Source organism: Fistularia commersonii, chromosome 15, assembly GCF_037954325.1.
Source record: "Fistularia commersonii isolate RoL2024-O1a breed Wild chromosome 15, RoL_Fcom_v1.0, whole genome shotgun sequence".
In the NCBI taxonomy this organism is placed as follows: domain Eukaryota; kingdom Metazoa; phylum Chordata; class Actinopteri; order Syngnathiformes; family Fistulariidae; genus Fistularia; species Fistularia commersonii.
In genome coordinates, this window is record NC_141298.1 from 11,312,715 (window position 1) to 11,338,570 (window position 25,856).

The 25,856-nt window shown below is 41.7% G+C and overlaps 2 protein-coding genes across 2 annotated transcripts; both read left to right on the forward strand.

Moving 5' to 3' along the window:
• The first annotated feature begins 1,321 nt into the window (after window positions 1-1,321).
• Window positions 1,322-10,206, forward strand: vamp2 (vesicle-associated membrane protein 2). Its single transcript, XM_086160252.1, has 5 exons — window positions 1,322-1,784; window positions 5,093-5,198; window positions 5,365-5,523; window positions 6,435-6,486; window positions 6,570-10,206. Coding segments are annotated over exons 1-5 (336 nt in total). The 5' UTR covers window positions 1,322-1,782; the 3' UTR covers window positions 6,587-10,206.
• Window positions 9,980-25,458, forward strand: pcolcea (procollagen C-endopeptidase enhancer a). The gene is made up of 10 exons (XM_086160249.1): window positions 9,980-11,607; window positions 16,901-17,001; window positions 19,433-19,541; window positions 19,642-19,900; window positions 21,001-21,131; window positions 21,898-22,034; window positions 22,112-22,407; window positions 23,723-23,800; window positions 23,881-24,051; window positions 25,196-25,458. Exons 2-10 carry the CDS (start codon window positions 16,922-16,924, stop codon window positions 25,324-25,326), a joined length of 1,392 nt encoding a protein of 463 aa, XP_086016375.1. The 5' UTR covers window positions 9,980-11,607; window positions 16,901-16,921; the 3' UTR covers window positions 25,327-25,458.
• Window positions 25,459-25,856: the final 398 nt, after the last annotated feature.

The following is a 25,856-nucleotide window of genomic DNA, read 5'->3' on the forward strand; positions in this document are numbered from 1 at the left end:
CGCATTTTTATTAATCGGTTAATTTAGTTAAATTTAATTCAAATTTTTTATTCAATTAAGCACATTTTTGATACATGTATTTTTTTTATTGTATGTCTTTCATGGTACAAATAATTAATACATTTACATTTGATACAAAAGCACGCAGCGTTCATTGGATGGTCATGGTAATGGTGGAGAGACAGCACTTAACTTGGAGTGATTACCTGTGGATCACAAGGCCATGTATAGAGACAGACAATGGTTCACTCGTTGATATTCCCACCTCACAGCGAGAAGGTCTGTGACTCCATCATGACTGGAGTCTCTGTGAGGGGTCTCCAGGCTCCCATGTTCTCTTGAACGGGTTCTCCGTGTGTAAGATCTACCCGTTCTCCCCTGCCTCCATGGGTTGTCTCCATGTTCTACTGTCTCGGTTCTCTCCGGGTTCTCCAAACTGGAATCTTTTCAATCAAATGCCAATGTTCTCTCCATATTCTCCTGATAGGGCTCTGTATGTGTGGAGTCTCCACATTCTTCTGCCTGGGTTCTCATTATGTGAAGTCCTCATGTTCTTCTGCCTGGGTTCTCTGTGTGCCATCTCCATGTTCTCTCGCCTGGAATCTCATTATGTTGAGTCTCCACATTCTTCTGGCTGGGTTCTCCACGTTCTTCTGTCTGGGTTCTCATTATGTTGGGTCTCAGTGTCCTTCCCCTTTGGTTCTCTCCATGTTCTTCTGCCTGGGTTCTCAATATGTTGAATCTCAACATTCTTCTGCCCTGGTTCTCTATTCGTGGAGTCCCCATGATCTCCTGGTTGGGTCCACTATGTGCGGGGGTCTCCCATATCCAGAGCCAGTCAGCCGGTTTACTGAAGATTCTGAAATGGTCGATTAATGCAGCAGAGATGGTGAGCGGCCTCTTGTCCATCTTTCCTCCCTCGTATTTCTGGTCTCGTGGAGCACATTATTATTATTGTTATTATTATTATTATTCACCTGTCATGTTTACAGTTTTTAGTTTTATGTTTATTTTTTAAAAATCCTGGTAATGAAATTAATAAAGCAAAGGGGCCTAAAATGAGCAAAGTCATTTAGAGTCAACTGTAGGGACTATTTACCTTCACGGATGTTTTCACCGGAAGTCGGAAGTGACCGTGTTCCCACGCGCCCCCCCCACATCCCCACGCGTGAACACCCCCCCCCCCCTTCCCACACCATAACGCCATTTTGTGTCACAACACACCTGCGGTTTAAGTCAGGCGCCGTGGACGCGACAACAAGTGTGTTTAGAATGAAAAAAATAATAATAATTATTAATTAAAAAAAACAGCACGTCACGCGTGGGGAGAAGCAGGTTGTCAATCACCGCCCCGCGCGGAGGGATAACAACAGTGGTGAAACGGCCGGGTCTATTTGACGCACCATTTCGCGCACGGATCCCGCCGCGGCTGACGTCACCGAGCCATCTTTGTCCGCCTAATCCCGAAGTGTTTGTTCCACCTTCCGCCCGGACCCGTAGCGCCATTAGCCCCGCAGGTGCCGCATCGCCGTCCGACGCGAGGAGGAGGGGGGGAAGAAAAAATCAGGATAGAATAATAAAAAGAGGGGGGAGTGCTTGTAGCGAGGAGGTGGGGGGAACCGCGGCTCGGCTCAGTGGCGGATACAAGCCAGTGCTCCTCCTCGGGTATATAGGCAGCGAAGCGCCGCGGTAACCGTCTAAAGGGTGCCAGAGAGGGTCGAGAGGAGCAAACCGCATCCCCTGTTTGCCAGCCACGCTTCCAGTCCGACACAACCAGAAAAAATGTGAGTATAATTTTTTGATTCCCTGTCAAAATAATAATAAATCCCGGTTTATTCCCCCCCCTCCCTGACGGTGCTGTTTAAAGGGTGGTTCTGGCCGGCTAGCTATTTTTTTCACCCCCCCCCCCCCCCATATCATTCCGCCCCGCGTTGGCTCGCTCTATTGCGGATGATTCGACTGTGAGAGGTCGGTGAAGCACACCCCTCCTCCCCTCTGCGCGTCGTCTTTTAAGCTTACACCGGCCTAACCTTGGATGAGGAGAAGCCGCCGAATGCTAATTATTTATTTTTAAAAGAAGCGAAACAACCGTTGCTTGTCTTCACCGGCCATTTCCAGCGAACCCCCCCTCCCCTCCTCCGCCACCCCTTTTCGTCGTCGTCTTCTCCCCACATCCAGAACCCCGCCATGTTATTTTATCATCCGCCGTCCCGGGGCCGATGGCCGTTATTCGCCACGCACTTCATTCCGGTTCGAACTGGTTTGGGGGGACGCAGTCGGCGTCTGTTAACCACGGAGGGCTAATTTTTTATTTTATTTTATTTTATTTTTACCGGTGAAACACACACACACAGCAGGCGATGACGCCCTGTTTTATTAATTAATTAATTTATTTATTGCTAAAAAATTATTAAAAAAAATCCTGATATTCCATCTGTTTTTTTTTAACGGAAACAGGAGCGATTAAGCTAATTCCAGAAGGGCACCGCGGTAAATTAGCCGTGTCACGAAAAGAAGATGCGACGTTTTATTCTCTCTCTCTCTCTCTCTCTCTCTCTCTCTCTCTCTCTCTCTCTCTCTCTCTCTCCATATATATATATTAATATATACATACAATTCGATATTAGATCTTTTAAGAAACATTTATAGACGTGTCTGGGGCCTAGTTTGCGTGATATTTTCACCCTACAGGCGGGGGTGGTGGTGGTGGTGATGAGGGTAGCCTAGCCGACTGTATGTCGTCGATTGTCGTGCCAGGGCGGACGACTATGTATGTCGCCGTATTCCAGACGGTTTTCCGTCTCCAGGGGGTATACGATACAAATAAATCATTTATGCATGTTTTTATTTAAGAATTAGCCTGGTCCTGACATAAGATCACACACACACACACACACACCACAACTACCACCAAATAGCATTGAATCGTAGGGGGGATTCAGTCAACAGGATTCAACGTTTGTTTGTTTTAACGGTTTTCAATCCACCTTTGGAGAGCAGCCTCCCCGCCCTGAATGCCAGAGGCTGTCTGTGTTTGTACAGGCCCGCCGTGTTCGTGATGTTCTAGGGGGTGGAGGGGGTGGGGGGGCGGAGGAGAGGAGGGGGTGGGGGTTCCGGTGCTTCTGGTCGACATGGATGGCAGATGGAGGCTTGAAGGTCCATCTCTTGGCCGCCGAGGAGAGCAAGGCTGCACAGGGACCCGGAGCGACGCTGTCCGGTGCTGAAATGCCTCTGTCCGGGTGCTGAAGGTCCTCAGAGGAGCTTGCTGTGAAAAAATCCCTCCGTGTCGTGAAGCCCCAGCAGAAGAACGCAGGCCTGCCTTCCCTCTCCGTGACCGCAGGCAGGAGTATATTTAGCTTCCGCTTGCAAATCTGGCGTCGGGACTGCTGGGGCTAGGGGAACGTGACACCTCCCCAGCTCAGCATGTTCGCTCAGATGTCCTCCTCGGTCGGGGAGGGGGTGGCTGGTGGAAGTTTTCTTTTTCATTTATTTATGTATTTTCATTGCCGGGAAACAGAGACGGGGCCATCATCGCATCCGGATGTTTTCCGCGCACGGATTCCCCTTGTCTCAAAACAACAAAAGCACGAAACGTCTGGATAAAAGAGGAGGCCTTGTAGCTGTCCTCGGGCCATGATGTGCAGATGTCAGCAGGGAAAAAAATAACCATGACAGGCCAGAATGGCTGCGGCAAGCTTCCTGAGTGACCCTTTGTTTATCACAACGGGTGCTATTCGTGTCACGAGCGGCTCGGAGGCGAGGACCTCACCGCAAGTTTTGTGCTTTTATTCCTTCCCACGATGGACAAAGACAACATGCGTCGAGCATGCGGCGGGACACGGACACGGTATCAGACTTGCCATTTCAAGCCGACGTGCCGCCTGCAAATGAATAAGGATGATGTGCCAACATGCTGATAATCCCCCCCCCTTGTCTCAGCAGATGAATGTTTTCCTCACACAAAGGTCTCCTCTTAAACACCGCAATGTCGATGCATCGTATTGGAAATGTGTCTTCTGCGTCCACCCTCACTCTCAGCAGCGCTGACAGGTTATCCAGGACCACCGGCGCCATCGGGCCAACTATCCAACAGGATTTGTTGTTGCCGGAGGATTAGTAATGTGTAAAGGTGACCTTTGTACAGAGTTTGTGTCACACTAGTAGAGTAGATTAGTCACAACCAAACAGGCCTGGCTGATAAAAACAGCAGCAGCGAGTTCCATATCAGCCACAGTAAACACGATGAACAAGTTGAAGTAAGTTTCAGCTGCGCGAGGCCTGGTCTGTCCTGGCCTCGACCCTGGGTGGCAACGAGCTTCAGTTGATCCACTAGCAGTTGTGTGAAGCAAAGATGAAGGAGAGCACGGTGTCAGATGGCAGGACGTGGTTCATCCCCTTCGGTGTTATCCTCCTGATCTGACAGAAGTTTCGCCTCAGAGGGGCCCGACAATATGTTCAAATCTGAGGGTGAGGTAAATTCTGCCTCGGCAGTTGTTGTTTCTGCCTGTCTGCTCTGTGTTTGTTTTTTTTACGAGTCTTGGATTATTAATAATTTGCCTGCATGACACGGACAGTTGGTCTGTCATTTTTTTCCTCCTCCCCTCCACCCACAGCCCCTAAAGCGAGGCGGCCTTCCCTCCATCTTCCAGGGACACATAATCAGAAATGACATGTGGACGGAACAAGATTAGGATTCAATGTGAAAGAAGAACTTAAAAGAAATCTTTTTTTTTGGCCTGCTTGCACAGACAGAAACCACTGGTAATCACTGATAACCATGACAATGCCGATTTGGAAAATAGGAAATATTGAAGGTCTTTTTGGAAAATGGCCTCCGCAATACCCACTGACTTCCATGAACCTGGACATCACCAAGTGACATCCGTTACCTTGTTCGGATGAAGGAGCAGGCCACGTCCGGCGTGATACATAGTGGGCCTGCTCTGTGAGGGAAAGTATGTGGTGTACTAATGAAGTGTGTATTACCGTGTACTTCATGTTGTTTATTTGGACACAGATGTGCCCGCCTGTCCCGGTGGATGTCTTTTACATAACCCCCAACTTTTTGTGCGTGTGTGTGTGTGATGGCCAGGTCCGCCCCAGCTGCTGGAGCCCCTGCACCAGAGGGAGGGAATCAGGCCCCTCCCAATCTCACCAGCAACCGGCGTCTGCAGCAGACGCAGGCACAGGTGGACGAGGTATGTGTGGCTGGGCGGCGAGGGGTCGGGGCCGATGTCGAACACGCTAACGCCAGTCCCTCATTGCGAAGGGAGGGGGGGGGCGTTACGTAACATTCAACTTCCGCACCAAGGCTTCAGTCTAGTCAACGGTGTCTCCGGGGCCACCGCCAATGTGTATCCTCAGGTGGTGGACATCATGCGTGTGAACGTGGACAAGGTCCTGGAGCGCGATCAGAAGCTGTCGGAGTTGGATGACCGGGCCGACGCCCTGCAGGCCGGAGCCTCCCAGTTCGAGACCAGCGCCGCAAAACTGAAGAATAAATACTGGTGGAAGAATGCCAAGGTGAGGACGTGTCGCCGTGGTGTCCGAGGGGAACCGCCATGTTTGGTCCAATCACAACGGCTGATGATGTTCTGCTGGAGAATCAGCCTTAGCTTTAGCAACATCTTAAACATCACTGACATGACTAAGCAAATCTCTATACACCTACTGCTGTTACATTCACACAGTATCTATTATTATTAATATAAATACATTTACAGATACACTATTGGGCAATTTTAACCAGATTGTTATGAGTTTTCAAATAAACCCACTCGTATAAGTCTCATTCATTAGCTGTGTGTTCGCCTCTAAATGGCATCACTTTCAAATTGAATCACTAAATACGGCTTTCTTTTTCAAACCAAAGACTGTCTAAACCTTACAAGACGCAAAGCAGGAGCTGCTCTCGCCAGTGAGGTCCAATCTGATAAGAGAAGACGGCAGAAACATCAGAGTGGCGCGGAAGAACAAAGTAAAACACTCAGTATTTACTGTCGACTCTAACAGCACAGTTTCAACCTCTCCTGATGGCCCTGGCACACAACTCCCGCGAGCTTGATTGTGTTACATTCACATTCTTTGGTGTGGAAGCAGAAAAGAGGAGGAGGAGGCTAACACCCGCTCAGCATAAACCCAGATTTAACCCCAGATGGATCTCCAGCTTAGGGAGGGTGTGGCTGCTGAGCCCAAAGTTTGATTCGCCAGCCCCGACTTCCCCCAGAGATTTGTCGGTTTCCACCAGAGGGCGCTGCTGCACAGCAGACCGCTTCAGAGCGATTTAATAAAGATAAAATCATTTCATCGAGAAGCAGGAAGGGCAAGGAAAGCTGCATTTCCAAGCACGCGTCCGCAGTGTTAACACGAACACACTGAGCTGGTGGTGAACACAGAATGTGTTCAAACATGACCCCCTGCTTCTCTGCCCGCAGATGATGATCATCCTAGGCGTGATATGTGTGATCGTGCTCATCGTCATCATCGGTAAGAAGCCGTTATCTCTGTTATTTTCTGCCTTCGGTCTCGCCGTTCTTCTAACGCCCCTCCATCTGTGCTTGCTCCCCCAGTGTACTTCAGCACCTAAGAGGAGCTGCTCCCGCCCCAGTCTGAGCCCGACCGCCCCGCTCCACAAAAAGAAAACCCTTCCGATTGACGACGAAAAATGATACCGCAGATCATTCATTTTGTCCCGTTGCCCCCCGTCCGCCCCCGGCCTGCCTCCACACGACACCCCTAAACCGCCCCCGTTAAGGGCCCCGCCGCTCACCCGCTCCACGCTCCCGTCAATATTCGTCCTGTGAGTGTGCCCCCTCCAACCCACTTCCCACCACCCCGCCTCCGTTCTGGCCACTCCTGGCTTTTCTAACCTGCCGCTCGGAGAACCAGACACTTGTGACGACGCAAACGACGGGAAAAAAGGAAAAAAAAACAACAAAAAACGACGATTGGCCATTATTGTTACATAACTGATATATATAGTTATTTGTAGAGTTTTATTCTGATATATATATATAAATATATATATATATAATATATATACTGTTTTGTAGGTGTGTGTGTGTGTGCGTGTGCGTGTGTGCATTTTGTATTTTTTAATTTTTTGTATTAATTTTACGTATGCTTCAGCGTTGACTACTGCCTATTAATCTACAACGTACGTATCTTGCATGTTACCACCATATGTCGCCCCCCCACCCCCTTCCTTTCTTCGGTGTGTTTTCTGCACGGTGGAGTTAGCCGACAAGCGAATACTGTACATACGCGGGGTTTTAATTTTTTTTTCCGTGTGTGTGTGTGTGTGTGCGTGTGTGCGTGTGTGTGTGCGTGCGTGCGTGTGTGCGCGTGCGTGCGTGTGTGTGAGATGTTAAAAAATACAAAAAAAAAAAAAAAGATTTTTGCCCCGACACAGACGTTACGCATGAATTGTTTAAAAGAAGAAACCCCCGCCCTCCCTGCCCGCTAATCCCGGTGTTTCTAACTGTCCTGTCCTCAGCACTCCGGCATGCTTGCCTGCCCTTCCCCCTGATGATGAGTTCAAATACTGCCATAGTCGGACCAACGTCTGTAGGTGTTCTCTCTCTCTCTTTTTTGTTTTTGGGAAAGTCTTTTCGTCTTGATTTGACTATTCTGTAGTGTCTTATTTCGAAAACATTCCTCCATTGCAGTCTAGTGCAAAGGCTCTTACTGTAGCACACGTAACCGGGAGTGTCGGTGGTGAGGATGCCGGTAGCCGGGGAACGCCCCCACCCCGGTGACGGAGGCACCAAAAGAACGAGAGTCCGCTCGGATGCACAAACCGCCTTGTAGTTTTTTGTTTTTTTTTTGTCAATGGCGCAGTCAGGCAGGCGATGCGTTCGGGGGTCCGTCCGAGAATATCCCGCCGCTTTTGGCGAGGCGGCGTTTCCCGAGGAGGGGCAGTGTCCTGTCAGCGCGGTGGTTCCATCTCAGCGTTCCTCCTCTAGTTTCCAAGGCCTTTTCTGTTTTTCTTTTATTTATTTTTAAGATACAATAGATTCTATTTTTTATTATAGTATATTTTTGTGTGACATCCGCCGTGCGTTTTTTGTAATTCAGCTCCCGTGCGTTACACACTGCCAAGCACCAAGGGCGAGGCGCCGAGCCGGCCTCTGCGCCGGCCCGGACCTCAACAGCCCCCTTTGTATTTTATTTTAATTTATGTTTTTTGGGCTTGGAGACGGCGTCGAGTCACACACACACACACACACACACACACACACACACACACACACACACTGCGGCCATGTTTTCCAGCGCTGAGTGGGAAATGTCTCGGGACTAGTACTAACTGCCTTAGTCCCCTATGACTTTTTATCCCCTCCCCTCCCCCGAACACAACCATGCAGAGCGTGTGTGTGTGTGTGTGTGTTTGTTAGAATAGCTCCGCCTTGGGAATATCCCCGGTTTATCCCGACAGATTAGGCCGCTTAAATCTCAAAAGAGCGAGGGCACGTCGTTCCCTGCTATCCACCGCCACTCCGCTCACACGTGCGCAAAGGGGACTTTATCACGCCACTATAAAGATTGGCCATAAAAAGAAGCCCGCCCCTTTTCCATAAAGCGCAGATTTACCAAAGACCAGATTCCCGTGTTCATGCCGCCATTAGAAAAAAAAACGGCGCGTCTAATCATACCTTCACCTTAGGACCCCCTCGCACATGAGTGGTGTCCTTGATTTTATGCAATTTGAGAATTTAAGAACAACACACATGCACACACACAGTGTGCATTCAAATCTCACATCCAGCCCCCTCCTCCCGTGTCCTCCCTGATCCTGTATCTAATAATAGCACAACTCTTCTTTTGTCCGTCTCCGTCGTGCTGCCGAGTTTTAAAGTCCAGAGAGAATTTAAAATGAGAAGATTGGAAAGGAGCCGCGTCGAGTACCTGGGGCCATTTCAGAGTCCACCGTGTCTGGTGTGTGTGTGTGTGTGTGTGTGTGTGTGTGTGTGTCGGGGGGTGTTTTGCGGCGGTGGTGAGAGGGGGTTTAGGGGTGTCCTACATCCTCAGGTTCAAGATATTAGCGATTTACCAAAACACAAACGAGGAAAATTAGCGGAACTAGCTCCTTCTTGTTTCTTAGTTTTTCGTTGTCGTCGTCGTCGTCTTGGTTCAGTTTGGCGACAGACAGCCGCGACGGGGTTTAGGTAACGTGGTCCTTTCCAGCAGGAGCGGCGCCCCGTGGCGGACAGCCTGGATCATTACATTTGTGATTGGGGTGGGATGGTGTGTATGAATGTGTGTGTTCCCCTTGAGTGCTCAGCCAGTCTGAGAAGCAAAGTGTGCACTCTCCTTTTTTTTTTTTTTCTAATTTCACTTTATTTTTCATTTTAATTTGTTGCTTTTAATCATCCAGAAGCCAAACAGGAAATGTGACCGCCTTCCTTCCCAATGGGATGGGGCTCTTGTTCGGTTCTGCCCTGGGGGGCCAGGGGTGAAGCATCCACAGACTTCCAATTCAAAAGCTGCGTTCGGGTCGTTTGGCAGTTTAAAATAAAAATATTAATCAGGGGATTGGGGAAGACCCCAAATGGCCAGAGAGCAGCGACAGGAGGGAAACGTTGGGGTCTGTGGATCTTCACCGAGCGGGTTTTATTATTTTACGAACCAAATATCTTCTGGAAATGTGTGTGTGTTTGTCCAACTCCAACTGTCACTGAACTGTAAGCACTGATGGGTAGAGGTGAAGAAGATGGAAGGGGGGAGGGGGGGTTTAACCTTCAGCTGTCCAGACCTCTTAGAACGACTCCCAGCTCACATCCGGGTTTTTATTTTGAATTTTTTTTATTCCCGTCAGCTTTCCTGGGGGGGGGGGGGTTGTTCTTTTGTAGCCCCCCTCCCCATACAGGGGTCAAAAGCAAACGTCGCCCCCTGGTCGTCTGGACCCCACAGGAGGGACGGGGACCGGAGGGTCGTGGGCGACGCGCTGATTGCAAATTTTTCTTTATCCATTCCACACCCTTTTTTTTTTTTCTTTTCTTTTTTTTTGAAAATGGAATTTGCGGACGGGTTCTGTGGCATCGTCGGGTCCGGGGGTCGGAAACCACGTGTGTCCACTCGATGCAGCCGAGAGGAAGCTGAATGGAAGACTTAAGAAAAAAAAAGTACATAAAATAATTGTAGTGTAAATCTATCAATGTCTTATTATATTGATGAACATCATGAAATATATGTATATTGGAAAAATGGTATCCGTGACGACTCGTGCTTTTGTGTGTGTGCGTCCGTGCGTGCGTGCGTGTGAAGTTCCTTGTTACAGGTGAAGGGCTTGGGCTCCGGGACACAGGGGATTTCCAGCATATTTGTCAGCTCCGTGCATTATTTTTTAAACTTTTAATATGATTCTGCACATTTAAAGATATAAGAGCTGTGTGAATGGGATATATATGCTGAATAAGAGGTTTAGATGATGAATGATTGAATGCAATAAACCACATAGAATAAAATACATACCATTATATACCAATATGAGATCGACAAAAATGCACAATTTAAAGTTAAAGTGTCCTTTTATGCAGTTCAAGTACTACTACTAATTCTTGACTGGAAGTCAATTTATCTGGAAAGACGTGAAGTTTAAAAAACTAAATTAAAAATACAGAGGCATATAATATTTAGATAACGCCGAATGTCAGACCCGGCAGTAGAAAATTGAAGATAAAATCAATAAAACAATGACAAAAAAAAAAAAAAAAAAAAAAAAAAAATCACTCCTGACAACCGGATGTAGGTCACAGAGAGACCGGAAGTCGCGGCTTTTATTTTGAAGTATTCTGTAAACCTCGCGTCAACTTTCCAGCTCCCCACATCGTTGTTTTTGTCCCCTCGGTACTTTTGATTAACCCACTTCCACCCCTTAAACCCCGACCCACGAAAATTATAAAATTATATTTACAATTTAAATGATCATACCTGTATCCAGAAGCGAGCCGTTGTCGTGGGTTTTCACTTTCTTCCGGTAAAGACGATTTTGCTCGCAATTGCTTGATTCACATGTAAAAGACGCCTCTACGCGTTTTTTTTACAAAGATATCATTACATTTTATTTTAATTTCATTTTAATTGCTTAAGATTAAACCAACCCGCCGACCTGGGGGTAGTTCCTCTCTTTCACCACGAGATGTCACTATTGCAGCAAGTGCCCTGGGGTGCGCACACCATCAGGACTGTTTATCACAGTATGTGCACACACACACACACACACACACACACACACACACCTATAATCTTATACATTCATATATTACTTCTATGGTTTGAATGCAGAAAAAAGAAACACCACTAAAATTGCGTTTGTCCCACAGCCCAGGGGAGCCCTGTGGACGTGGACGCCGTCTTCCGGATGAGGACAGTGCAAACACCTTGCAGAGTCCATAACCTAGACATTCCCGTGCGATTCTTCACACACACCCTCGCCTTTTGCCGCCATTTCCTTTCCAGAGGTCACGTCCGCCATGACCCCCCTCCTCCTCCTCTACACCACATGGAGACAGGAAGTGAAGGATGCCAGATGATGAAGACTAAACCACAGTCTCATCCCCTCCAAGCATCATATCGCTGTCATGGAGGCTGTCCAGGAAAAATCTTGTGAGCCCCCCCGAACACACACACACACACACACACGCACACACACACACACTCACACTCACACTCACACTAACACACACACACACCCTGGTTTTCTGATTAGTCAGATGTTTTGTTAGGAGCTTGCTGACGTTCACTGCTCGGGTCTGGATCCCTCCCTCCATCAGTGCTGGTTAGACCTTTCAAGAGTGATACTAGCTAAGTAGATACTCTTGTTCAATCTCACTATGCAACTTGTAAGATTTTGGGGTGATACCAGTTAAGTAGTATACTAACTAACTCTTATTTGATCTCACCATGTAACTTGTAAGGCAAGAATGACACTTTGTTGCGGGACTAGAGGAGTTCTGGCATCGTACTAGTCAACTAGTATACTCACTAACTCCTATTTCAACCTCACAAGTTAAATTGTAAGCCCAGAATCATACTTTCTAGAGGGACTAGTAGAGTTTTGGGGTGATACTTGTTAACTAGTATGCTAGCTAACACTTTTTTAACCCCACTAAGTAATGTGTAAGCTCAGAATGATACTTTATAGTGGTATTAGTGGGGTTCTGGTGTGATACTAGTTAACTAGTATACTAGATAACACTTATTTACCCTCATCACATCATTAGTCACTGTTCTGTAACCCAACTAGATAACTTTAAAGCCCAGAATGATACTCTCTAGTAGGACTAGTGCGGCTTTTAAATTATACTGGTTAAATTGTAACTGTTGTTTGACATATTAGGTAACTTTTAAGTCAAGATTTATATTTTCTTGGAGGAGAAGTGAATCTTTGAAGTGATACTAGCTAACTAGATGCTCTTATTAGTAGAACTGGTGGACCTTTGGGGTGATACTATTAAATTAGTTAGTTTTTCATCTGCACCACGTAACTTGTTAGTCCAGAGTAATATATTGAAGTAGGACTAATGGGGCAGAGGAATGATACCAGTTAAATGGTTACTGTTGTTTGAAATACTTGGTAACTTTTAAATCCAGATTTATATTTTCTTGAGGGACTAATAGGGATGAGGGATGAGCAACACAACTAGTTGCTCTTTTTTTACCTCACTAGGTTAACTTGTGAGGCCATAATGGTATTGTCTAAGTGGACTAGTGGAACTGTGGAGTGATGCTAGTAAACTAGTTACGGCTGTTTAACCCCGCCAGGTCACTTGTCAATCCAGAATTATATCTTGCTATATGTTTTTTTTCTCTTCCTCTACTCGCAAAAACTCAAAACCCAGTTTGAATCCTACTAGTTAACTAGATGTTTTTCCAAAATGTCTATCATATAACTGACCCGTTTCTGCACACACTGTTATTACGTAATTTGCTGACGTCCAAGAGAGGGAACGATGTAGCACCAAACCTGATGGTCATCATGGAGAACGTTTCTCTAGCATTCTCCAGGGAACCAATCACCAATCACATGGATCTAAAGGTCCCTAAGCAGCCCCTCGCTAACGTCGCTAACACCTAATTAGACCTTTATTACATTGCTATAACACATTTGTAGGCTGACAATGTGAGCGCGGCGCTGGAGGGTTTGTCTCGGTCAGATGTTCCACTCGGGGTCGAAGATGACGTGTCTGTCAGACATTCAGATGACAAGCTAACTAGCTAACAAGCGGCGCAGCTTCCATGTGGGAACCATCATCCGCTTGTCTTTTTCCTTGCCATTAAAACACACACACACACACACACACACACCCGACACTCTTAAAAGGAATGCACTCCCAGTCTGTTGGGAGTTATTGCAGAAACTTGCCCCCCGCCCCTCACGCCAGCCATCGAGGTCATCCCCCCCTGTTGCCGGGGGCGACAGCGTGCGTGCAGCCGCCCCCACCAGCAGAGAGCGCGCACGTCACTGCATTCCTGGCTGGACTGCGCCTTATCAGCCCCCCCACGACACCTCAGAAGCCTCTGTAAGTTAACTATTAGGGCTGGAAAGCCCTGATTAGCATGGCTAGCTCTTGTTTGCAGGACCTGTGTTGGAAAAGCAGCCACTGGCGAGGCGGGTTGACAAATAATGCACTTGACCGGATAACTAGTGAGGGCAAAGTAGTTAACAGTTTCTATTTTCTAGTGAGAAAGGATGAATTTTGGAGTGAATCTAGGCATCTAGTATACTAGCTAACACGTTTTTAACCTCATTAGGTAATGTCTTCAATTTTCTAGCGGTTTATATTTCACCTGATAGTGAACCTGGCCAGGCAACTACCGAGGGCAAACTGGTTCATATGATTAAACTAGTTCACGGTTTCAATTATCAATTGGTTTATAACTTAATCCAAAGTAAAATATCCAATAGTCAGCCTTTATGAACCTAACTAGTGAAGTCTGCTTGTTGACATATGGATCTAGCCTACTGACCAGGACTAATCAATGCTTTGTTACTATACCTAGTTGGACACTAGCCTTTTTGAATCCCATTATTTAAAAGGTAAGGCCAAGAAGATTTTTACAAGTATTGCTAGTAAACATTTTGAACATCTCAGGTTAACTAATGAGTTCCATTAACCCTGATGGGTGAAGGATGTGTTCCATCCTTACCAGTTAGCTAGTAACTCTGTCCAAACCGCAATTGTCATTAGGTGAGTTCACATAGACCTTCACCAGCATGGCTAGCAAGCTTATCAGTTAACTAATGGGTCACATTAATACTGATGGGTGAAGTTGCGTCGGCAGTTAGATGTCTTTGATCAACACAAGTTTGTTACTAACGCTTGTCAAACCACCCTAGTTAACTCAATGGTAAAAAGAGGTCTTCAACCTTTTTAACTGAAGTAACTACCTCACTACCTACCCCTATACACCTATTTTAACCTTCCATTTTGACCCACGAGTCCAAATATCCTCCTACTAGTATCACAAGTTTACAAGTTGATCCGAGCAATTAACTAGTGACCCTTCATGAAGTAACTAGCTTTTTACCCATTTCAGATCTTACTAGCCAACCAAAGTTGAGGAGACCTACGAAGTCTTAATTCATGTAGGCCTTAACTAGTGCTAGTTGGTCAGTTTAAGCATTCGTAGTCAACCATAAGTAAGTCGCAACATGTCTTTGCTTGTTTAGGCTTTAGGTGATTTTTACTGACTAACTCCCGAGATTATGGCCCAACTAGTTTAGCGGTGCTAGTTAAGCAAGCCTCAGCAGTACAGCAGAGAGGACAGACCCTGCCCTGGGTGTTATTGCTTCCCCCTCGAGGGGAGGGGGTTAGTTTATTAAAGGCTTGACCCCCCACTCCCCGCCCTGGAATGCCAGGATTTATGGCTGTTTATCAACCCCCCGGGGGTGAACACTACCTGCAGTACTACCTACTACCTACTACTACTAGGTCTGTGTAGCTTGTATACTTAAGGAGTAGCTTATGCACTTTCCATGGGCTACTTCCTGGGTACTTTGTGGGTACCTTCTCTGCATTTTTGGGTACCTTTTAGTTACTTTGTAGGTACTTTCTGGGTCTTTTATGGTACTTTGTGCTATCTTTTGGGGATTTTTTGGATACTGTCTGGGTGCTTTGTTGGTATTTTGGAGATAGTCTCTGGGTACTTGGTGGATACCTTTTCTGCATTTTGGGTAACTTTTATTTACTTTGTAGATACTTCCTGGGTATTTTATGGCACTATCTGGGTACTTTTTGGGTAGCTTCTATGCATTTTTGGGTACCTTTTGGTTAATATGTTGGTACTTCCTGGGTATTTTATAGAATTTATGGGTATTTTTGCTACTTTCTGAGTACTTAGTAGGTACCTTCTGTGCATTTTTTGGTTACCTATAGATACTTTGTAGGTACATCCTACGTATATTTATGGTACTTTCTGGGTATTTTGAGCTATCTTTAGGGTACTTTCTGGATACTTTCTGGCATTTTTGGGTACTTTTTTGTTACTTTGTTGGTACTTTGTAGGTACTTCCCACTTTGTGCGTTTACCTCCTGGATATTTTGTGGGTAAGTTTTAGTTACTTTGTGGGTACCTCCTGGATATTTTGCGGGTATTGTTTGCTACTTTCTGGGAATTTTGTAGATACTGTCTGGGTATTTTGTGGTACCTCTTGAGTAATTCGTGGATACTGTCCAGGTATTTTGTGGTACTTCTTGGGTAATTCTTGGATACTCTCTGTGAATTGTATGGATACTTCCTGGGTATTTTGTGGGTACTTCCTGGATACTTTGTGTATACTTTCTGTGTACTTTGTGGGTACTTCCTGGGTATTTTGTGGCCACTTCCTAGCCACTTCCTGGCTACTCCCTGGGTATTTGTGGATACTTCCTCGATACATTGTGGGTATTCTCCGGGTACTTTGTGGGTACTTGCTAGGGATAGCCAAATTCAATTTTTTAAACTTCCTTTATTTTAGACAACTCTATTTCATGTATTCCAATTTTTTGGGTTATGTATACTTTACAGATATGTTAGCTATATTTTATTATCGTTGGAAGAATTGATACTTTTCTCACCCGGATTTAAAGAAAGGAATCAAATACCCTCAATGGCAGGAAGTATCCAAGTACATTTACTTAGATTACTTTTTTCTACATAAGTAATGTTTCCTTTACAGTGGTACATCAATGGACACTTCTTGTTACCAGGTAGAAATAGAGGCTGACAAGAGGAGGCAAGGGAGAACGTTGCCACGGTTGCTTCACCTTTATATCCGCGCTTTATTAAGAAAAATCCAATTTTCACAAATTTTCCCCCCCAAGCTGGTAATTCTACTCTTATTTTGTAATTCAAATTTCAAAATTCAAGTTGAAAATCAGTTGGTCCAAATATTTTTTTTTCCCAACTTTTTTCATTTAAATTTAGTTTTTGTGTTTATACATAAAAATGTTGAAGAATTTGATTTAATTTAATTTAATTTTGGCATTACCTTATAATTTGAAAAGGCTCTCCTTAATTTCGGAGAACAAAAAATCAGATGCACACCACCATCGCCTTCCAAATATTTTTCCATCAGCCAAACCCCTCCAAATTTTCACTCAAGTATTTCCACCAAGTAACTGTAATCCCTCCGAACCCCCTGAAACTCAACAAAAGAAAAGAGCGCACAAAATAAACCTTGACAGATTTTGATTCAAATCGGACCCTTTTTTAAATATACATATACACAAAAAGAAGTACTCGAGTACTTTTACTTTTACTTTTTTTTTTTCTTGCATTCAAACCAGGGGGGTTATAATAGCGCTGTAACATCTGGCTCTAATTAAACCCTCCTCCTCCTCCTCTCCCTCCTCCTCTTCCTCCTCCTTCTCTTCTTCTTCCTCCTCTTCCTCCTCCCGTCTCCCCGGCTCTCCAGTCTCCAGTGTGTCCCGACACCATGGGCTTCATGTGGGGCATCTTCTCCCTCCTGGCTTTGGCGCTGAGGTGGACGGCGGCCCAGCAGACCAACTTCACCAGGTGACGGCCACACACACACACACACACACACACACACACACACACACTCACACAGACCGTCTTTTTATGTGTGTGTTCTTCACGTGATCCGAAGAAAAGCTCAGGTTTAAGTCTGAATTCTTTCCTGTTTGAGTAACTGCAGCTACTTTTTCCAGTGTGTGTGTGTGTGAGTGTGTGAGTCTGTGTGTGTGTGTGTGTGGGTGTTTTTGTTACTCCGTCTGAGGGGGTCGGCTCCGGCCCCAGACGTCTGTGTGGCTACGTGGGTTTTGTTTTTTTAGCTCTTTTTTTAATTTATGGTGCTTTTATTTTGAAAAGATTCATTTGTTCCTCGAGTGTTTTTTTCTGAAAACCTTTTTTATTTTCGTCCCCTCCTCTCATTGGTCGAGACGCAGCTGGCGTCATCCCCCCACGCACACGCACACACACACACACACACACACACACACACACACACACACCTTTGAGTTTTGTTTAGCGTTGTCTGTTATTAGCTGGTTCTTCCTGTGTTTTTGTCTGCAAAGATAACACAGTTTCCTGCTTAAAGTAAACCCTTTATCTTTCCTTTCTTACAGAGTGGGCAGTTTAAGAGGGATAAGAAATATTTCTGTGCGGAAAGATAAAGGGTCACAACCTAAAACCCACTCCAATGTGCAGAAATCCCCCCGCTTGTTGGTTTTTTAGCACTAACTTGATTTAAAAAATACACTTGGGAAAGGCTGAAGAAGCTGCTCGGCAGGAGGAAGGAGTAAAACGAAAAGCCAATTTTAGTGCAGAAAGCCTAAACTCATGGGCTATTACACATTTATTACAAAGTAAATTAGTTATTATACATTATTTAGATCATAAATTTGTTATTACACGCTATTGACATCATAAATTGTCAACTCCAAATGATTAAAATGAATACATTTGGTTAATATACATAGTGTTACATGGTAAATTGTCTATTAAAAATTAGATTAAAAAAATACCTGTGGTTATTACACATTTGTTAATCATAAATTGGTTATTACACATTATTTATACAATAAATTTGTGATTACAATTATTATAAGAACTTAATTTGGTTATTACATGCTAGTTACATGATAAAATTGGCTATTATGAATTCAATGAAAACTGGTTATCAGACTTTAGGTATATAATAAATTGGTTATTACACATTAGCTACTAACAAATATGGGTATTACACATAAATTACATAATAATTAGGCTATAACAAATTAGATTAAAAAAGGGATTAGTACACATTAGTTGAATAATAAAGTGGTTATTACACATTAGTTGCATCATAAATTGGCAATTACAAATTATTATAAATATATTGTTCTTATCACATATTAGTTACATAATATATTGGCTATCACACATTAGCTATAAAACAAATTAGCATCTTAGTAACACCATAAATTGGCCTTTTACAAATGAGATTAAAAAATACCTGTGTTTATTACACATTAGTTATGGAAAAATTGTTTTTGACACATTAGTTATGTATAAATTGGTTATTACACATTAGTTACTTCATGTATTTGTTGTTACACATTAGTTATGAAGCACAGGGATTAGCGCTAGCTTAGCCAATGCAGGACTTTTCAAAATAAAAGCTGCAGCGGGGGTCGTCCTTTATTTTCCTTCTTCCGGGCCATAAACTTTTAGTGGGGCTAATGGACGCGAGGCCACAGACGCTTTCCAGAACTCGGCCTTTTTTTCCTGGAAAATTCAGCGCCGCGGCCAAGAGACATTCTGCAGCAGGAAGTGGGTCAGAGGGGGGGGGGTCTCAGCTCACAGGAATTTATTTATTTATTGTACAAACATTTAACAAAAACACCTGATTCAGGATTTTCCCCAAGTTTTCTTCCAATTAACCCTGAAAAGTGTGGAATTTACTTCTTGGAAGGTTTCATTTTATGCCTGCTGTTTTCTATTTATTTTAATTTTGGAAAAATCCGGGAGAGCGGCCCGGAGCTGCCCTGCCAGCTAAGAAGTCAAAAACTTATCTGTTTTAATTTTGTGATCGGACAGAAAATCCATACGCAGCGCTCCCATTGACTGGTGCTCAGTAATGTGGAAAAATGTGTGTGTGTGTGTGCACACAAATTTTTTCCTGTGCGCACTTTTTTCATAAATTAAATTGAACAAATTAAATGAATAAAAATGTATTCAAATTAAATTAAGTTCAACTGGAATAAGAACAGTTTAGTCTAATGGTAATAATGGTAATTATGACAATTAATTTAAAAATTGAAATCAAATGACCTGAAAAGACTGTCAACCATTTTTATTTATTTTTGATTTGAATTGATTTGAACAGCTGGGGATTCACTTTAGTAAAAATGAAGAGAAGAACCCGCTGAGGTTTCGCCTCAGGACCTTTTCCACGTCGTGTTGCTTCGGGGGTCAAAGGTCACGGGTTCCGCTGTGTCCGCAGGCCCGTCTTCCACTGCGGCGGCGAACTCACCGGCGACTCGGGTTTCGTCGGCAGCGAGGGTTTCCCCAGTTTCTACAAACCCAACAGCAAATGCACCTGGAGCATCACGGTGAGTTTCCCCCTTCCATGCTAACCGACTCCCAGCCAATCACCTCATCCCATTCCTCCTGACTCCTCCCCCTTTCCCCCCACGACTCCCCGTCTTCCAGGTCCCGGAAGGCCTGGTGGTGACGCTGGCGTTCCGCATCTTCGACCTGGAGGCTGACTCGCAGTGCCGCTACGACTACCTGGACGTCTACAACGGGCCGACGCGTCTGCAGCAGAAGCTGGGCCGCTTCTGCGGGACCTTCAGGCCGGGGAACCTCATCTCCACTTCCAACTCCATGCTGCTGGAGATGGTGTCGGACGAGGGGACGCAGGGGCGGGGCTTCGTGGCCTACTTTAGCGGCGCCAAGCCGTACGAGGACGGTGGGTGTTCGCAACTTTCGATGTCTCCAAAGGAATCTTTAAGCAAATCTGAGAATTAGCATAACCTGCTGTTACAAGCTTGTTATTTGTGTCACCTCCTGTTATTTTCCTGTCAATTCCTGCCATTATTCTCCCAAGCACCCAACTTCTCTGTTTTTTGGAGTTTTTTTTTTCGAATATTTTTTCTTTTTTTTTCTTGTTTTGTGGCTACTAGTTTGGTACTGTTGCTGACGATGTCAGTGGAGAATTCAGTCTTTTTTTTTAACTGCTTGGATATTTTGTACAGATATTAATTTTTGATTTTTAATAATTCATTTCAAATTTTTACATTTGAGTATTTAAAATTAATTTTAAATTTAAACATTTCATTTTCAAATATAAAAAATTTAAATACGAATTTTATTATTAATGATTATAGATAGATATTATATATAGATACATATGAATGATTGTTTTTTAAATTTTTAAGTATTATATTTCAATTTGATTTTTATTTTTTGATTAACATTAAATTTTAGAATTGAATTTTCTGCATTTTTACATTCTAAATGTATATTGTGTAACTATTATTTTTGAATTTCTAAAACCTGATTTTTAATTTTCTATATGTATATTTTCAAAATTTAAAATGATTATTTTTTAATTATTTTTCAATTTTAAAGATTACATTTTTTTCTTTCACTTTTTTTATTTTCAAATTTGTCAAGTTATTACCTATTACCATATCTTACCTATATTACAACTTCACTATTTCCATTTATTTATTTTTTTTATAAAAGTTCTTATTTTATTTTATTTTACTGAATGATATTTTTGTTATGTTTTGTTTTATTTTTCATTTTTTTATACTACTGAATTTAATTTCATTTTATTTTATAACATTTGATTTCATTTAATTTTTTTGATCTATTACCTCTTATTTCAGCTGTCTCTAATTTATTTAATTTTGTTGCATTTTCATTTTATATTTTTCTATCCTGCTTCATTTTATCTCATTGTAATTCAATCTAATTTCATGTTAATTTATTTTATTTCATTTTCAACACGCTCTTCGTGTCCGAACCTGCCAAAGTACCATAATTGCCGGTGTTGTGTTGCAGCCTCGGGCGAGCAGGTCTGCGGCGGGAGGCTGACAAAGTCCCAGGGCGAAATCTCCACGCCAAACTGGCCCGACAAGAAGTACCCGGCAGGAACCAGCTGCTCGTGGCTGGTCAGCGTGGAACCCGATATGGTACGAACCCGGATAACAGAAACAATAGTTCAAGGGTTTTATTTTTTTTTCATATGTATAAATGGAAGTAAATACTAATATATAGTTTAAAAATATTAAAATAAACAGATGAAAAATGATCAGTATATACGTATAATCACATAAATGAAACTTAAACTGGGTTTAAAAATGTATAAATTCAGTTTTGTATTATTTATTTTGTTTATTTGTTAATCCATTGTTTGACTTATATGACCATATCCATATTTAAAAAACATAAATATATATAGATATATAACATGTATGATATAGTATATATAACGACAATGCATCAAATATGAACCCAACATAATTTTAATTGAATTTTATTTAATTGAATTAAGGAACAAAGGATAAAAAAACATAGGATTATTTTCATATTGATCAGTAACTGATTTTAAAATAGAATAAAAAAAATAATAATTAAAAACAGTTTTCTATGGATTTTTAAAAATGTATATATGAAAGTATTTATTGATTAAAATAATGGTTTAAATTATGGTTTGCCCACTTTATATATATATACATATATATATATATATATATATATATATATTTTTTTTAATTGATAATTTGTTTATCATTTATTATCAACATACATTTTTTCATGCATGCAGTTACATGCATTTCTTGTTTACTTATAATTATTATTTTTTAATACTTGTATACATTTTTTATTTTTATTTTTATATATTTGTGTAACATGTCTATAAACATATCTCCATCTTGTCATTCTGTGGACCTCCAGGCCATCCAGGTGAACTTTGAGAAGTTCGCCGTGGAGGCCGACACCTACTGCCGCTTCGACTACGTGGCGTTCTTCAACGGGGGCGAGAAGGACAATTCACGGCTCATCGGGAAATACTGCGGGGACCAGGCTCCGGGGTGAGTCCCGTGCCGTCCCCGACGAACCTCCAGCGCCGCCCTTCTAGAATTTTCCGGCGTGACCTCCCTCGCTGCAGGCCCATCATCTCCAGCGGCAACGTGATGCTGGTCCAGTTCGTCTCCGACCTCAGCGTGACCTCCGACGGCTTCCTGGCCAGCTACATCAGTGTCCCACGTGGAACCCAGGTGCCGGTGGTGAACTCCAGGCCGTCCAAGCCCGTGGCCAAACCGGCGGCGCCCGAACGCACCGCCACTGCGCCGCCGAAGCCACAAAAACCCCAGCCTCCCTCAGTGGTGAGGCCCACCCGGAGGCCCCGGCCGGTGCGACCCACGGGAGGCCAGGGGGCAGGAGGAGCCGGCGGGACGAGACCGGGTGGGTTTCTGTCCAGAAGCTTCTCTAGTAATCCTTTAAAAGTTAAAGAGCTTTAATTTCATTTAATTTTTTTGGTTTATTTATTTTATTATTTTCATACAATTATTTTATTTTTATTCATTTTATTTTGTTATATTTTATATCCTCTAATTCCAGTTCATTTTTTTCCCTTTCTTTTTATTTTCTTATTATTTAATTAAATTTGATTTAATGTGTTTATAATTCATTTTATAATTTTGTTTCATTTTTTTGTTTACATTTTAATTTTATTTCTTTTTAGATTTTATTTGACATTATTTTTACTTTTTTATATTGCATTTACTTTTTACATAACTTTATTTTATTCTGTTTCCATAGATTTTATTCTACTTTATTTGATTTTAATTCATATTATTATAAAACATTTAGGTTTGGCAAATACAAATACAAAAAACATAAAAATGAGGTCAATTTTTTCTATATATTCTATTGGTATTTTTTAAGAATATTTCATATATTTTTTAAATACATTTTTGTATTCATTGTTTTAAATCTATAATCTAATAATAATAATATATTTCTCTATGCATTTGTATATACATATATACATTATATATACTATATACATTTGTATATAGATATAAACATATATATCTCTATGTGTTGAATAAATAATACAAAAGTAGGTACTTTCTTAAAATGAAAAAATGTTGGTTACAAAAATAAAATAAATATTGGAATATTACAATTTGTATTTAAAATGATTGTTGATGAATTAACTTGTCAATACCAAATTTAAAGCTCATCATAATAATCATTTATTATCATTTTAACTTCACTTGATTTTATTATCATTACAGTCAAGAATAAATGATACCAATGAAATCAATATAAAATAACAATGTATTGTTATTATGATACATAATGCTTTTTTAAAATAGTTATATTTAATTTTGTAGCTAAAGCTGTTTAAAATCATTAATATTAGAGGAATTCTGGTTATACTTTTAATAATCATGGAATGATACTTTCATTAGTTAATTAACAATAACAATAATAATAATAAATATTTTTATGAATTAATTTGATATTAGGATCATATTTGCAGTCCCCTAATCATAATAATTAAAAATAAATAGAAACAAATTCATCTATATTGTAAATTTTCTAGGAAATGTGTTTGATTATTGAAGAAGAATTTATACAATAATCAATATAAATCTAAGGATATTTTATTAATGTTGCAATTTATCTATTAGAATGCCCAATTGAACATTTCTATAAATCTTCCCTAAATTATTTAATATTATTTTATTTTATTTTTTTTGTCCTGCAGTGGCCCCGAACCCTGCCTGCGCCAAAGCCTGCAAGAGGAACGGCACCATCAAGTCCAGCTTCTGCGCCAGCGAGTTCGGTGAGCTTCCTCCCGTCCGAACCACGGATTGAACCAATTAACCGGGTGGACCTAACTAGTCCCCCCGCCCCCGCCCACAGTAATCACGGGGAAGGTGACCTCGCTGGCCCCGGGGCCTCGGGGGACCCTGCTCGTCGGCATCTCCATCATCAGGACCTACAAGGCCGGACGTCTGACCCTGACCCAGGTCGGGGAGACCATGTCCGTCAAACTTGTCTCTCGGTGCAAGAAGTGCCCGCTGTTCCGCAGAGGTGAGTGCACGTGCACACACATTCATGCATACACTCATTCATTCATTCTTATATTCTGTTGTGATAATGTATGCTATTTCAACTATTATTCTAAAATAGTTATAACCATCATGCTACTTTAATTTTCTGAATTAATAAATAATTAATATTTTTTTGAATGACTGAATTCATGATTGAATTCCTTTTCAAAATGAATCTATTTTTTTTTTCATTTTTTTTATTTTAGTGTATTTTCTATGAATTCTATGAATTCCAGCATTCCATTTCAAAGTGAGTTTACGGTTCAGATCCCAATCCATGAGACAAGTGATTTTTTTAATCGTTATTAATTTTACTCTATCTTATTTCATCCAACTCTCTATCTTATTAATTACATTCTAATTACAATCTAATTGCATTCAATTTTTGTTCATTTAATTTTAGTGCTAGAGTATCCGATTCTTTATCAGACTAACAGACTTTTTAAATTTTTATTTTGTCTTTCTTTATTTTATTTTATTTTATTTTTCTTTATATGTTAAAGCATTTGTTTTTATTTTAAGTTTTTTTTTGGATTCATTTTATTTTCTTAATTTTTTTTTAGTTTATACTATATTTTACTCTATTCTCTTATGTTTTTCTCCTTTTGATTACATTTTACTTAATTTTATTTCATTTGTTTTATTTTCTTTTATTATATGTCCTGTAGTGTTCTATTATTTGTATTTAACATTATTTATTTTATATTCTATTATTAATATATTATTTTACTTTATTGAATCTATTTTGTTTCATTTCTATTTTAATTTTTTTGGTTAATTGTATATAATTCTATTTTATTTAGATTCATTGTATTATTTATTTTTTATTTTATACTACTTTATTTGATTTGATTTCATTTTATTCATATTTATTAATATATCATAAATATAAATTATATATATATATATATCACATTAATGTGCAATATGGTCATGTCTACTTTTACTTTTTCCCATTTTTACATTTTAATATATGATTTCAATACCTTAAATATATGTTTCATACATCTATCATAGTAATGTTAAATGTAATGTGGTCCTGTATATTTTTATATTTTCACATATTATTATATATATATATATTCATGTATATAATTTTTCTCTACATTCAATTTTCCTCGCAGGCGGCAGCTTCATCATCATGGGCCAGGTGGACGGAGAAGGACGAGGAACCCTGGAACCCGGTGCCTTCACGGCGCCCTACAAGGCCCCCCACCACAAACTGTTGACCAACATCAGCAACCTGCCTTGCTAAACACACACTCACACACACACAGGTGTGAATCAAGCATCCACATTTAAAGATGTTTAAAAATAACCTCCCCTTTTCCCCCATGAAAAAACTATGTTTGTAATTTATATCTGAATAAAGGTTTTATATCTCTTCCTCTCTGACCTGCTCTCGGAATACAAGCCAGCGTGCTGCGCTCTGGCGCCCCCTCGTGGACAAGTGTGGAACTGCAAGCGTGGGTTTAGAGGTTTTTTTATTTTATTTTTTTTCCCTCTATGAGATGGGACTTCTGGAATATTCCAGAAAGATTGACAGCAGTAAGGAGGTGAAGGGCTGTGTGTTTCAATTTGAGGTGTGAATGAATGAATGTCTGATTCTATGATGCTTGAATGAGAGGGTGAATGGTTGTATCCATCTCTGAGGAGTGAATGTTTTGCACGTCTTTATATGAGGTGTGAAAGGCTGCGTGTGTCTGAGGTGTGAATGAGAGGGTGAATGGTTGCATCTTTCGGACTTTTGAATGATGGGGTGAATGGTTATATGTTCCGACACGA

Bases quoted from the DNA above. Each gene is read 5' to 3' on its own strand.
- vamp2 (XM_086160252.1), top strand. The intron at 5,199-5,364 runs GTATGTGTGGCT...GTGTATCCTCAG, and splicing joins CGCAGGCACAGGTGGACGAG to GTGGTGGACATCATGCGTGT. The intron at 5,524-6,434 runs GTGAGGACGTGT...CTCTGCCCGCAG, and splicing joins ACTGGTGGAAGAATGCCAAG to ATGATGATCATCCTAGGCGT.
- pcolcea (XM_086160249.1), top strand. From the start codon at position 16,922: ATGGGCTTCATGTGGGGCATCTTCTCCCTCCTGGCTTTGGCGCTGAGG. The intron at 19,542-19,641 runs GTGAGTTTCCCC...CCCGTCTTCCAG, and splicing joins AATGCACCTGGAGCATCACG to GTCCCGGAAGGCCTGGTGGT. The intron at 22,408-23,722 runs GTGGGTTTCTGT...TTTGTCCTGCAG, and splicing joins AGCCGGCGGGACGAGACCGG to TGGCCCCGAACCCTGCCTGC.